This window comes from Onychomys torridus, chromosome 2, assembly GCF_903995425.1.
Source record: "Onychomys torridus chromosome 2, mOncTor1.1, whole genome shotgun sequence".
Taxonomy (NCBI): domain Eukaryota; kingdom Metazoa; phylum Chordata; class Mammalia; order Rodentia; family Cricetidae; genus Onychomys; species Onychomys torridus.
This window is the reverse complement of record NC_050444.1, coordinates 56,546,467-56,561,763: the sequence shown is the minus strand read 5'-3', so window position 1 is coordinate 56,561,763 and position 15,297 is coordinate 56,546,467. Positions and strand designations below refer to the sequence as shown.

General features: G+C 37.3%; 1 protein-coding gene across 2 annotated transcripts in view; it reads left to right on the top strand.

The window, feature by feature from the left end:
• Orc3 (origin recognition complex subunit 3) overlaps positions 1 to 15,297 on the top strand; it is a 76,687-nt gene that overhangs the window by 37,301 nt on the left and 24,089 nt on the right. For both annotated transcript variants that reach the window (XM_036177508.1, XM_036177507.1), the window contains 2 exons: positions 10,651 to 10,767; positions 11,559 to 11,638. In XM_036177508.1, the coding sequence (XP_036033401.1) occupies positions 10,651 to 10,767; positions 11,559 to 11,638 (197 nt within the window). The remainder of the gene's footprint in view (positions 1 to 10,650; positions 10,768 to 11,558; positions 11,639 to 15,297) is intronic.

Here is a 15,297-nt window from a genome sequence, read left to right as displayed (position 1 = left end):
TTCTAATAAATATTATTTTTTTCTTTTTAAAAATTTGTTTATTTTTGAGGTAGTCTGTCCTCAAATTTCCTGCATAACAGAATAATCTCTGTAACCCTTTTAGTGCAGTATAGGAAGTTCTTGGAGCCAATGCCAGGGACTGCACTAGAAGAAGGAATGTGAGAGCAAGTGGGGCTAAGTGTTTTAAGATTAGGAACAACTCTCTGCTAAGTCAACTGTTGCTAAGTGTGTTCTGGCTGGAACATTCCTAGTGTATGGTCGAAAAGTCAGGAATACTGTTACAGTACTCTTGTCACTGATATGACAGAAGAGCCTGTCTAATCTAGTACAGAAATAGCATGTTTATCTGTTTCAGGCACTCTTCGTGTATTTCCTAGGCATTTATTTATGTTGTATTCTTGTTTCACTACCTTCTGTTTTTTATTTTCTTTGCTATATTCATTTTAGCACTGCATATTTTGTCCTTTAAGGACTTATTTTCTCAAGACTTTATACACTTAGAAATAGGAAGAAGTGCATAGACTTTGTACTCTTACCCTTAAGTTATAGGCTACTTATTGAAGTCATATAAAAGATGTCTATAAAAATAATTAGTATGCCTGTATTTTTAATTTAGAATAAGCATATCTGTGAATATTTTAATCTTTTTCTAAAAACACAGTCATTCAGCCAAATTCTCCTGTTGGTAATCTTGAACTCCAGCTACTCATTAGCTGCAATTCCTTAAGAAAAAGACTTACTGCCGGGCGGTGGTGGTGGTGGTGCACGCCTGTAATCCCAGCACTCGGGATGCAGAGGCAGGTGGATCTCTGTGAGTTCGAGGCCACCCTGTTCTGCAGAGCTAGTCCAGGACAGGCTCCAAAAAGCTACGGAGAAACCCTGTCTCAAAAAAACAAAAAAAAAAAAAAAAAAAAAAGACTTACTATTTTAAGCTTCAATTTCCTTATCTATAAAATGGAATGATTCGTGTGATTTCTGCTTAGATTATTCAGCAAATAAAGATGAGATGAAAAATAGCAAAGTTTTTATAATTGCAAATCATTACAGATTTTTCACTACCATAAAATTCAATCTTGGGCTGGAGAGATGGCTCAGTGGTTAAGAGCACCAACTGCTCTTCCAGAGGTCCTGAGTTCAATTCCCAGCAACCACATGGTGGCTCACAACCACTTTTAATGAGATCTGGTGCCCTCTTCTGGCCTGCAGGGATACATGCAGGCAGAACATTGTATGTATAATAAATAAATAAATCTTTAAAAAAAATTTGATCTCAGTTTTAAGTGCATAGATTTATGTGTTGTGTGTATCATAATATATACAACCTTTATATTACAATGTGTAATACTCAGTTACTTAGTTATATATAGACATGCCTAGCTTCTGAATGCTCCAGAGGAGGTTGAGACAGGGTTTTTCTGTGTATTTCTGACTGTCCTGAAACTCTCTCTGTAGACCAGGCTGGCCTCAAACTCACAGAGACCCTCCTGACTCTGCCTCCCAAGTGCTGGGGTTAAATGTATATACCACCACTGCCTGGCTTTATAATCAAGTTTCTAAGAGCTAGAAAATAAATTATACTCTAGAGAAAATTTCAGCATTTCCTGACTATTTCTGTCTTAAAATGTGTTTTGCTTTCTACCCTGATATACTTAAAAATCAGTCACTGTTAAACTTCAGTTTGCCTCAGAATCACCGGTATTTCTCTGATGACTAGAGTTGTATGCATTGTCTCTTTGTAGTCATAAGATAGATTTAAAAAGAATCTGTGTAGATGAAGTGTCACAAAGGAGTAAGTGACATGACTGTTAAAGGGTCACAGTTAGGGCTCAGGCTGTGCTCAGTAGGCGCAGTGCTTGCCTAGCATGTCCAGGTCCCTGGTTCATCCTTATTATTGCATAAACCACATGTTTCAAGGCCATCCTTGGCCATATAGGGAATTTAGGACCAGCCTGGGTTACATAAGGCCCTGTCTCAAAAATAATCATTCAGTCAGTAGTCACAATTAGTAAATGATGGATCTGCCATTAATACCCAGACCTGAAATCAAAATCCCATATCCTTTGTAGAATACTTTATTCTACAAAGCAAGGAAGGAAAAGATGCCTAAGGTTCTTTCATAGTGTTTGAGAACTCAGAAATGAGCTTTTCAAATACTTTGGCAAGCTGGTCCTGAAGGGAGTTTGTGGGTAGCTTAGGAAACTGCTTCCTATGAGGTAGCTGTAACCTTTACATTCAGGTAGCCCTGTCAATTTGCCTGGGTATCCTGCCCAGCTATGTGTCACTGCTCTAACTGAAGAAAAATGGGAATAACACCCCCAGTTTGCCTCCAAATACATAGTTTTGTTATTATATATTTATATAGACATTTGCATACATACTTTAAGTAACATTTTAAAAAATAAAGTTCTATAGCTTAAGGGTAGGTTCATTTTAATGCAGTATGTATGTATGTATTATACAGTCTGTATTATTACTAATAATTTGTTATTCATATTTATCCTTTCATGTCATAATCAGTTTCTATTAGTCTCAACATATTTTATGAATTACTAACCCTACATACTTTTAAGAAAATTAATGTATTTGTATTCAAATCATCTTTAAAGCTGTTTGGCATGGTTTGACCCCTCATAGCTTATATTTGAGCTATGCAGAAAACTTAGTAGTTTGACATGATAATATTTCAGTATTTCTATGGCTATTTGCCCATCCAAATCCATTGAGAGTAAAAAAGTGAAGTTTAAACTTATCTAAGTTGTAGAAAATGACTGTTAGTAAGAAGGCCTAGATCAGCAATTTCACTTTACAGATCGTGCTGGTTTGAATAAGAACGGCTCCTACATTTGAATATTTGGTCACCAAGGATTAGCACTATTTGATAGAATTATTTGGTGTGGCTTTGTTGGAAGAAGTGTGCTGGGGTGGGGTGGGGGGTGGGCTTTGAGGTTTCCAAAAGCCCAAGCCAGGCCCAGTGGCTCTCTCTTTCTGCTGCCTGCTGATCTGGATGTAGAACTCCCAGCTACTTCTCCAGCACCATGTCTGCTTGTGCTCCCCACCGTGATGGAGATGGACTAAACCTCTGAAACTGTAAGCCATCCCCTGTTAAATGCTTTCTCTCATAGAGTCGAGTCGTCATGGTCGCAGTGTCTCAACCCTAGTAAAGTCATAAAAAAAGGTATAGAGCTGCCATTTAGGAAGTTAGAGGGAGAGAATTGAAGACAACATATGCAAAAACCCCAAAGTAGTCTTGTCACATTTGAGAATTGGCAGGCAGGCTATTTTGTACTTTCTCTGATCATTTTATAGTAGACAAGTATTTTTTACCCCTTTATCTCAAAATTCAGCATGAATCCTAAACACTTCATGTTTCAACAACAGAGGAGTGACATCTTTGAGGAAAATAGTGGATATTCTTAGCCAAGGTATATTTTGGTTGAATCATCCTGAACACAGTTATGAAATACACTGACAACTGTGACTAGTATATAAAAAAAAGATGCCCAAGAACAAGAAAAATGATTATAAGTATATTCAAAGAAATTAGAGTAGACACAAATTCCAAGAGAACACAAACAGCTAAGTAAAATAAGAAATTTAAATTCAAGATATGAAGGAGAATTCCATAAAGGCATAAAAAATACTAATGGAAAACAAATGGAAATACTGGAAATGGAAAACACTGTAAGTCTAATGAAAAGGCCAAGCACCTGGAAACTCATCAATAAAGTTGATCAAGAATAGACAGCGTATTTGAACTTGAAGAAAAGGTGTAAGAGGAATGAGAGCTTTCCAACAAAGACAAAGATAATAAGTGAAGTAGGAACAGGGTTTTCAAGACATTTGAAACACTTTGAAAATACCAAATTTAAGAACCATGCACCAAAGAATAATTTCATTCTAATGGCACTGTAAACATTTCAACAAAATCATTTCCCAAAATTACAGAAAGAGGGACCAGTCCAGACAGAAGACATTTACACTGACAAATAGACAAGAGCCTAGAAGTCCCTTCATCGCATATAATTAATACTAAATACACAGAACAAAGAAAGAAATTATATTGCAATACCACGAAAGAAGCAAGACATGTATAAAGGCAGGCCTCTTGGAATAATAGTCCTCAACAAAAACTTTAAAAGCCATGATGGTTTGGAATAATGTATTCCAAATTCTGAAAAATAGTAACTACCAACCCAGACTGCTGTATCCAGCAAAACTGTTTGTTATAACTGAAGAAGAAAGGAAACTTTCTGTGACAAAAACAGGTTTGAGGATTTCCTGACCAGTAAGCGAGAAAATACAGAAGATAACTTGAAAGAATTCTTCAGATTGAAGAAGAAAACAAACATATCCATGGAGTCACAGGGAAGAGTAAACCATTATTGAATAACAGTTCAGCAAAAGAATGGGGAAATAATAAATTCTACAAAATCAGCAAGATGACAGAAAATAATACACATCTTTTAGTAAAAATGAAATGTTAGTGCTCTCAATTCCCTAGTCAAACAACAAAAGCTAGATAAGGGCATTATCTGGGCTGAGGTGGCTCAGTGGGTAAAGGCACATGCAACCTAGATTGACAACCTAGATTCAATTCTGGAAGCCACATGGCTGAAAGAAAGAAGTGACTGCTGGACTTGTTCTCTGATCTACACACACACACACACACACACACACACACACACACACACACACACACACACCATAAATACATAAATCTAACTTTTCAAATTCCTTAATGACAAGATCCAGCTCTTAGTTCTCTACATGAAATTATACCTCCTTGAAAGGGACTACCATAGTGTAATGGTTGGAAAATATATTCTAAACAAATACAACCAGGAAACAAGCTGCATTTGTTATTCTAATATCTGACGATATAAACTAAACCAAAACTAGTCAGAATAGATAAGGTCACTTCATTGAGGTCTGCAGAAATAGCTTAGCTGTTAAGAATACTGTCTATTCTTCTAGCATACCCAGGTTTGATACCCAGCACCCATATGACAACTAACAATTCTGACACCATCTTCTGGCCTCTGGCTTCTGTGCTTATGTACATAGATACACATGCCAGCAAAACACCCTTACACATAAAATTTAATATTTTTCAAAAGAAGGTCATTTCATATTAAGGGAACAATCCTTCAAGAGGACATTATAATTCTAAACATACATGTACAAAGCATGGGAACACCCAATTTCATAAAACAAATACTACTAGAGGTAAAATTTTAATTTAATTCTAAAACAGTAATAATGTGTAACTTCAGTACCCTACTTTAGCCAATGAATAGATCGTCAAAGTAAACAAAGAACCCTTAAATTAAATGATAATATAATTAGCATTCCATCAAGATGCTCCAGAATTCAAATTCCCCTTAGCAACCCATGGAATATTCTAAAATATATAAATATATAAAATCATATATTCAGAGACTAAATAAGTCTTAACATAAAACAATTTATTGTATTTTTAAAAATGTATTGTGAATGTAGATGTGTACATGAATCCATGTGTTCACATGCCATGGTTTGCATGTGAAGGTCAGAGGACATTTCAGAAGTGGTTCGCTTCCATTCATAATGGAATCCAAGAATAGCAGCAGATTCAAGGAGACAAGAAGATGAATAGGATCAGAATGCATGATATGAAATCCACAAATAATAAAAGTTAGAGAGAAGAAAATGTTTTCCAAAGATTGAGCTTTGGGCAACCCTGTGTGGCATTTTCTTAATTAGTGATTAGTAGGGGAGGGCCAAGCCCATTGTGGGTTGTACCATCTCTAGGCTGGTGGTCCTGGATTCTTTAACAAAGAAGGCTGAACAATCCATGTGGAACAAGCCAGTAAGTAGCCTCCCTCCTTGGCCTCTGTATCAGCTTATACTTCCAGGTTCTGTCCTGTGTGAGTTCCTGTCTTAACTTCCTTCAGTGATGGACTATGATGTGGAAGTGTAAGCCTTTCCTCCCCAACTTTCTTTAGTTCATGGTGTTTCATCACAGCAATAGAAACCCTAAGGCAAAAGCTGTCTTAGTTAGGGATTCTATTGCTTTGAAGAGACATCACCATGGCAACATTTATAAAAGAAAAAATTTAACTGGGATGGCTTGCTTAAAGTTCAGAGGTTTGGTCCATTATCATCATGGTGGGACATGGCAATGTACAGGTTGACATGGTACTGGCAAAGTAGCTGAGAGTTCTTCTGCCTACATCTTGCAGGCAGCAGAAAATGGTCCAAGACACTGGACTATATCTTAAGCTTGTATGAGACCTCAAAGCCCACCTCTACAGTGACCTACTTCCTTCAACAAGACCATACCTACTCCACAAGACCACACCTCCTAAAAGTGCCACTCCCTTTGGGGGCCATTTTCTTTTAGACCACCACATTCCTGGCTCCCAGAGGCATGTAGCCATATCATAATGCAAAAATGTGTTCAGTACAACTTCAAAAGCCCCCATATCATTATAATTATATAATATAATTATATAATATAATTCTAATAATCCCAAACTTATTTAAAACTCTAAAGTTCAAAGTCTTTTCTGTGATTCATGCAATCTCTTCATGGTAATTGCCTATAAAATCAAAATCAAAAAGCAGATCACATACTTCCAACATATAATGGTACAGGATATACATTGCCATTCCAGAATATAGGGAAGGGAGCACAGTGAGGAAGGAAATACTGGACCAAAGCAAGACCAAACACCAGCTGGGCAAACTCCAAACTCTGCAGCTCCATGTCTGATGTCAAAACTCTCTTCAGATTTCCAACTCCATTCAGCTTTGTTGACTGCAACCTATTTCCTCCTGTTGGCTATTGCCACTCCCTGTTAGCAGCTCTCCTCAACGGGTATCCCACAGCTCTGGCATCTCCAACATCTTGAGGTCTTCAAGGCAATTCAGGCTTCAACTTTACAGCTTCATGCAGTGGCCTCTCTAGGCCTCCATTCAGGGACACCCCTGACATATGCCTGGCCTCAGAGGCTTTCCTTAGTCATAGAAGCAAATTCCACACCCTTTCCTTCTATCCTTAACTCCAGAACCACGTGGCTGAAGCTGCCAAGTTCAGCCCCTTTCTGGGGCTGGAACATGACCCCCTCCCCTGTTTAAATACATCTTCACCATCTTTCTGTCCTTTACTGCCTATTCTTGGCTATTCTGGAATTTGCTCTGTAAACCAGGCTGGTCTCAAATTCAGAGATGTATTAGCCTCTGGAGGATCTGGGATTAAAGGTGTGCACCACCACACCTGGCTCTAAGCTTTTCTTTAATTTCTTTTCACAAGTTGGAAAGTTAGCTGGGTAGAATCTTGCCCAGAGGTAACCATTCCTTTTTTTTTTTTTTTTTTTTTTAAGATTTATTTATTTAATTATGTATACAGAAGAGGGCACCAGATCTCATTACAGATGGTTGTGAGCCACCATGTGGGTGCTGGGAATTGAACTCAGGACCTCTGAAGAGCAGTCAGTACTCTTAACCTCTGAGCCATCTCTCCAGCACCAGTAACCACTACTTTTATTCCATTTCTTTATCTGTTTATCTCCTTGAACACAGAACTTTGTTCCATTCCACTTTTTGGTATTTTCTCCTTAAATTTTACATTTTGTAATTTAACCTGATCAGCTTGCTCCTATTCAATATAAATCTTCATTAGAGTTACCACTATTAACCATACCACAGAGTCTATACTAGGCTGTTTTGAGATTTCCTCTGCCAGTGGAATTAATCCAAAACTCTTCACTTTAGACTTAAGCAGACTCTTTGGACAAGGGTAAAAATCAGCCAGTTCCTTCACCAAAATATCACAAAAAATGATCTCTACGCAACATATTAAGATTCTTCTCCTCTGAAACCTCTGGGATCACCACAGTTCAATTCATTCTCAGCATCATTGTCTTCCATGCTCCCACTAGTATGGCTCATTAAGCAGTACTTAAAACATTCCACTGCTTTCCTAACCCAGAGCACCACAATTTATATTTCTCCAAACAAAAACATGGTTTGGCCTGTCACAGCAGTACAGTTGGTCCCTGGTACCATCTTCTGTCTTAGGGTTTCTATTGCTATAAAGAGACACCGTGACCATGGCAACTCTTATAAAAGAAAATATTTAATTGAGGTGGCTCACTTACAGTTCAGAGGTTCACTCTATTATCATGGCAGGACATGGCAGCATGCAGGCAGACATGATGCTGGAGAAGTAGTTGAGAGTCATACATCTTCCAGGCAACAGGAAGTGGTCTAAGACACTGGACAGTATCTTGAGCATATATATATCTCAAAGCCTGCCTCTTCCTCCAAGACCACATCTACTCTACAAGGCCATGGCTCCTAATAGTGCCACTCCCTTTGAGGGCCATTTTTGTTCAAACCATCACAGTTTTTGTTAAATGTACTTGCATTCTGTTAAACAATATGAGTGTATGTCTTATGTATTGTTAGGTTGAAATAAAGTACCAGAGAGCAAACAAAATTACAATGTCTGTAATTATTGTAGCCAATTAGTATTGCCCATACATGCATGTATTTATAGCTAGGCAACCTTCTGGGGCCTCGATCCTGAGGGAAACTGATTTTCTCACCCTCAGCAGCCCTTGAACTGTCTTAAGCCTTGTGTACTTTCCCTAATATTGTCATATTGACTTCTGTGGCCTCAGACAGATCGTGTGCAGGCAGTCTTACTTTTGAAAGTTCGTTCATGTAAGCTCTTCCATGATGATACAATGATTGTGTTACAGATGACCTATTTGAGGGTGGACAGTGTCTGTATTGCAATCTGATAGATCTCTATTGTAATCTCAATTTATGGCAGAAAGAAACTTCTTTGATGAGGGCTGCATCATGAATGAATGAATGAATATATGGAAAAGTATTTAGAAAGAATTAGAAACTATAAATAGAAGTGTAGGATCTCTTCTAGGAGCTAGGACCCAGTTATACCACTCTACTTATACCAGAACTATTACCTCTGCAGCCACAGATTCTTGGCTAGGTTAATAGTACCAGGCATGAATTCCTTTCTATTGAGTGTGCCTTAAGTCCTATTAGTTCATTACTCACAAGATATAAGTGCCAATATTGCAGCATTGGGAATATCTTGCTGGGCCAATGGTTTGCTGGCCAATATCTAGGCTGTCCAGCTAGGTAGAACTTTCAATAATTTTTTCTCCTGTGGCAACTTCAAACACCATAAGAGTTAACCCTCAGGGAAAAGGGTTGCAGCTCAGTACCAGCTTGATTTCTCCTAATCCTATGATTGAATTACATGTTGTCTTCAGTAATAGTTTTCAACTTCTTAATCTGGTGTTACCTGTAGGTGCAGCCATCCTCGAGCTCAGAGGAAAAACTGTGGGAATTGTTGAATGAGTATGCCTGGGTGTACAACTGTATGCTTGTACTTTTTTCTTCTGGACCTTTCCTTTGGCCTTGATGCAAGATTTTAAAGAATCAGGCTTGTTTAATGTAGTTATCTTTCTCTTACTCTTCTAGAATAAGGCCCTCAAATGCCAGTTTGCATGAGAAAGGAAATATAAATAACTGGATAGGACACTCTCATTGTTTTCACCCTCTAAGTGTGACCTTAAATGGGTTCCTTAATGAAAAATTCCATTTTTTTTTAACCCAGTCTCTTTTGCTTGGTTGCACAGCATCCTTAAGACTTCTGTCTTCAGCAGAGCGGGAAGCTGGAAAACAAAGACAAAGCGTAGGGGAGACTGAGGACAAGAGTTCCAGAGGGATGGAAGTCTATTGCCATCATGATGAGTGAGAGAGCAGCAGATAGGAAGTCTTGGTGCTGGAGCAGCAGCTGAGAGAGAGCTCACATCCCCATCTACCAACAGGAAACGTAGAGGCTATAATACTTCTTAACAATTGAAGGAGTCCAACCGTTTTGATTTCATCATCCTTATGATTTAACAGAAAAGAAACATTACATTAGTTTATAATTCCTGGATGAGAGCATCTAGGAAAGAGTCATACAGTTGCTGTTAGGAGTACATGCAGTGAAGGGTCTGCACCATATGTGCTTATGGACCATGAGAATGTTACAGATGAAAAATCACAAAAGGGCTCTCAATTGAATTGATGGCCAGAACTACAACAGTATGCTGTTTCGGTGAGGCTGAGGAAACTATTTCACTCTCTTGTATTACATACCAGTTGGTTAAGAGTGGCAGACAGAGAATAAAAATGTTCTATTACGGGGCGGTGGTGGCACACGCCTTTAATCCCAGCACTCAGGAAGCAGAGCCACGTGGATCTGTGAGTTCGAGGCCAGCCTGGTCTACAGAGTGAGATTCAAGACAGGCTCCAAAGCTATATGGAGAAATCCCGTCTCAAAAAAAAAAAAAAAAAGAAAAAGTTCTATTACAAGTGTGTAACTGGTGGGATGGATGACAGGATAGAAGCTAATTACAGTTTCAGTTCTGATGTGTGTAAAATATCACCAGATTTAATACTAAAAAATATCCCTGAACTGTGTTCTGGATTTGATGTATATGTCAAGTTTTCATGAATTAAGAAAAGTAATTTATCCTTCTAAATACTCATCTGTTTTCGAGAAAATATGTACCCATAAATTGATTTTTAAATTTTATTTTACTGCCTTGCATATTAATATATTCTGTGATTTTTTTTTTTAAGGAAGAAACTCAATTATTACTAGAAGACCTGCATATTTACCATATGAATTACTTCCTTGTTTTGAGATGTCTTCATAATTTTACCTCTTCTCTTCCCAAGTTCCCACTGGGTCGACAGGTACTTAAGATTTCCCCATTTGGAATCAACAACGTAGGAATAATAGTACTTTCTTGTTTTGATTTCTCTATCACTCAGGCATTGGAATTTGAAATGGAGCCAATTCTTAGAACACAGTCTATTCCAGCTGGTCACATTACTCATAATAGATTTTTTTTTTTTTTTCTGAAAGTCATAGCTAGAAATAGCCACATGGATCCCAGTGGACTGTTTCCTCTATATTTGTGCTATAGCATATAACCTTGCTAATTTAGCACTCTGTTTATCGCGTGCGCAGGGAGAGTTAGCTTGAGAGCTAGAATCTGTTTGAACGTATTTAGTGGTTATCCTTGCATTGAACCAAGAATTAAAACACAGTACTTTTGATCTTTGTAAAATTATGCTCAGCTGAACTTGTATTATACTCCAAACCTATGAGCCATGTGTAGAATGCATGTGAATAGTATACTTAATTTTCAGATCTTTAACAGAGTTTTAGAGATCAAATGGAGGAATGACATGTGTGAGGTTGTGCTAATTTAGCTATTAATCCTTCAATCAGCCATTTATTTCTACTTTAATGATATGTAAAGTGACTTGTGTCAGCCACTCCCAATACAATTTCATTTGACTTATATGTTTTTGTAGTGTCTGATCCATGTAATATATGCCAAGAAGCCTCTTGTAATTTAGTGAAATTTTTTATTAATAACATCAATTACTTGTATGCTATGTATGATTTTGCCTAATTAGTAGGCTATAAACTTGGTGGGTGATTTTTATTCCTCATAAATCATATCTTTCATTTATAGATCAGGGAGCTGTATTGCACATGTTTAGAAAAGAATGTATGGGATTCAGAGGAGTATGTATCAGCCTTGCAGCTGCTGAGGTAATTTTTTGGTTTTGTTCCTTTTTTGACAGCTTTAAGCCTGCCAGTAAGTAACACCTTCCTTCAGAATTCTATCTGCCCTTAAGTTTCCTACATGGCCTGCTGTATGTAAGACTATTTGAAAATCTTTTGAATTTATATCTGCAGGTTCTGGTGGCAATAATGTAATTAATGTAGCAACCTTCCATTTCTTACTTCCTTGTATGTATGATCTGGAGTCTATGCTTCCAGCACTGCTTCTGAGCTCAAACAGCATTCAATAGTTTAACAGTATAATATGCATTACATTTAGACCTGAACTCACTCATGTGATCTCTTTATAGAATGTTTAAATCTATTTGTTTAGAGCCAAGTGTAATGAAAATAGTTAACAGTAAAGATTTCATTTTTTAGAGCCCTGCTTTTTCTTTTTAATTTGCCCAGTTAGTGCACAACTAACTATGAGATCTTTTGTTTACCTTTAACACTTTAATGTATTTAATTTTGCACATTTATTTTTTATTTTAACAATTTCTTCTCAGAGATCTGGAACCCAGGTTTTTTTTGTGTGTGTGATATAGGATAACAATTGATTTTAGCTGCTTTGGGACCAAATAGAGACAATGAAAGGACTTTAGGGGTCACACTAAGTTTGGAAGGTGGAAGTGTGCATAGCATTCATTACATTAGATAAATCAGCTGCCTCTGGTAGTAGGAGGCCATGATGGTCATAGCATCAAGGGTTGGCATCCCTTAGTTAGCATTCTGAAGGGTTGGCACCATTTAGTTAGCATTATGAAGTTTTAGGGATTGGAATCTGGAAGACATCAATTATAAATGAACAAGGATGAAAGACATAAACAATCACATCCAGTGTAGGGTATGATGTCTCAGGAACCATTTGTTGAGTTTTGAAGATGGCACTTCTGAATAGCCATTTAAATAGATTGGGGGAGTGTTCAAGAAAGGCTTTCCTTGGTTGGCATAGGTACCTATTGAAGATTATCTATGAGGCATCTTTTTTAGAGATAGTGTAAGTACTCAATTGGTTTACTCTTTCAGTGGGTCTCTCTTGGTTCTCATTGAGTGTTTCCTGGAAAATAGGGTTTAATCTTGGACAAGTGAAGTCAGTAACATTCTGAAATTTGACATACATGATAGGGCTGGCAAAACTGTTTATATCCACATACATATATTTTTTTTATTTTTAAAATCAGCAGTCTCCTTTAGTTTTTCCTGTAAGAATGGATCATTGCCATGTAGCTCCCTCTGGAACCATATGGGAGGGACATGCCCACCTCCACTGACTATTCTCCCTATGGGATGTACACTGGCTAGAGCCCAATCTTTGATGATTTTCATGGCCTCTAATCAAGATAGCAGATGACTTACCAAAGGAGTTCCATCACCCTTTAGGTACTAGCTGACCTTTTAAGAGCAAGGACCACAATATTGGCTGTTCTTTTTTACACATTCAGCCTTTTTGGTGTAAGCCTCCATGGTTTGAGTGCTAAACACAGAAGGAAGTTCCTGCCAGTCTTGTAATTTTTACTTTCTGAACAGTTTTATGTAAATCTTGATTTTCTTACAACTCAGTTTCCCCAGGTGATTAAAACCAAACAAAGTTAAGGGCTGGAGAAGTGGCTTAGTGCTTACTGCTCTTGAAGAGGACCTGGATTCAGATCCCATGGTGGCTGGAAGCCCACTGATGAGCTACCCTAGCCAAAACCTGTAGCTGGGGCATTTCTGCGTCCCACCTCATCCAAAATCTGCTTATAAAATAATCACCCAGAGGATTATATTAATTATAAATGTTTGGCCAATGGCTCAGGCTTATTACTCTCTCTAGCTCTTATAACTTAAATTAACCCATTTTTTTATTAGTCTGTGTTGTCACATGGCCGTGGTGTGACCGGTCTGCTGGCATCTTGCTTCTTGGGTGGCTGGATGTCATCTCTCTTGATTCCACCCTTCTTTCTCACTGTATTCAGTTTGGCTTTCCTGTCTAGCTATATTCTGCCCTGCCATAGGCCAAAGCAGTTTTATTCTTCAACCATTAAAAGCAACACTATTCTCAGGATACAGAAGGTCATCCCACATCATTTCCCCTTTCCTGTCTAATTAAAAAGGAAAGTTTTTAACTTTAACATTGTAAAATTACATATAACAAAACAGATATCAAGCAAGAATTACAGTTATAATATTTAGTCTGTTTGTATTTGGCAAAATTAAAGAAAATACTCTTATCTCTCCTATCTTTGTGAGTCTGAAGTTTCATATCTAACTTATCTTTTATCATAACTAAGGAAAACTATAATTATAACTATCTAGTTTTCAACTCCATCAAAGATCCCGCAAGGATATAATATTCCCTGAGTAAACAGGAAGTGCATTATAAAACAACTTCCAAAACTATAGAAATGACAGATATCTGCCTGGACAGTCACTCAGAGTTCTTCTGTAATGTTGGGGTATCCATCTTCAGCCTACAGGCGTAGAGTATCTGGAAGATTTCTCAGTGTAGCAGGGAATTTGAAGGACTGTCCCACCTTGTTTTATCAAGTTCAGCAATCATTTTCCTGTGGGTTATGCTTGTTCATATATACAGTATATTGTCAAGCAGTCCAGGCAAGAGCAGTTTCTTGCCCAAGACTAATTCTTGCCACATTGAAAAAAAACTACATAAGGAGCTTCTTCAATGCCCATAATCCTCTTGAAGTAATTGGTGCTGCCAGGAACAGATGTGTCTTGCCATGAAAAATGTTAGGTTAACAAAACATTTTAAATGCCATATTTTATAGGTAAGACCATCTATCTAAAATATATCTCTATATGATCTTGAAAGCACATATAACATCTACTAATTTGATTGTCATAAATGACTACTAATCTATGTTTCTTGATTCTCCTAGATAGCTTATAATAATAGCTTTCAAAAACTAGAATTTTACCTTGTTTTTAAATGAGCTATAAAAACAATACCTTACACAAGAATAGAAATATGCATACAATCTAACAAAAATTAACTTTAAAATCCATACTATTGTAAAATATTTTGAGATTAACTGTTGTTTTTTTAGATTAAGGTAGACTGAATAATCTTCCTCTTTTTTTATTACCATAATAAACTACCCTTTTCCTATATATCATATCCCCCTTTCTTCTTTAGAGATTGACTATTACCATCAACCATTTATAACCAACCTCCTTTAAATGAAGACAAACATAAATAAACAATATTTTGGGAATTTTGGCTTACTTTTCTGTACTACTTCCTGCTGGTTGGGGGCACTGGTAATGTTATGGGGATCCTGAGAAAAGTTAGCATTATGGTCAAGTCTTGACTGGGGTATTTTGTGTGGTTGATTCATCCCAACCAGTGTCCTTGAAGCTGTTATGGATGTTGGATCACCTGGACCATCGTTCCCATCAGAGACCTTTCGGGGGGGGGTCTTGCTCAGTCAAACTATATTAATCTGGAAGCAGTCCACAGGTTCTTATCTTCTCTGGAAACTAAAGCAGAACCTCTTTTCCAAAGCAACATATCATTAGACCCAAACTTTGAAGTCAAGATACCTTTAAAATATATATTTTGGTTTAACTTAGTAGCCCCTACAATCAAATGTCTCTGCAGTTAGTTCATTAACAGTTAAAAAAATTCAAAGAAAACCTAATAATAT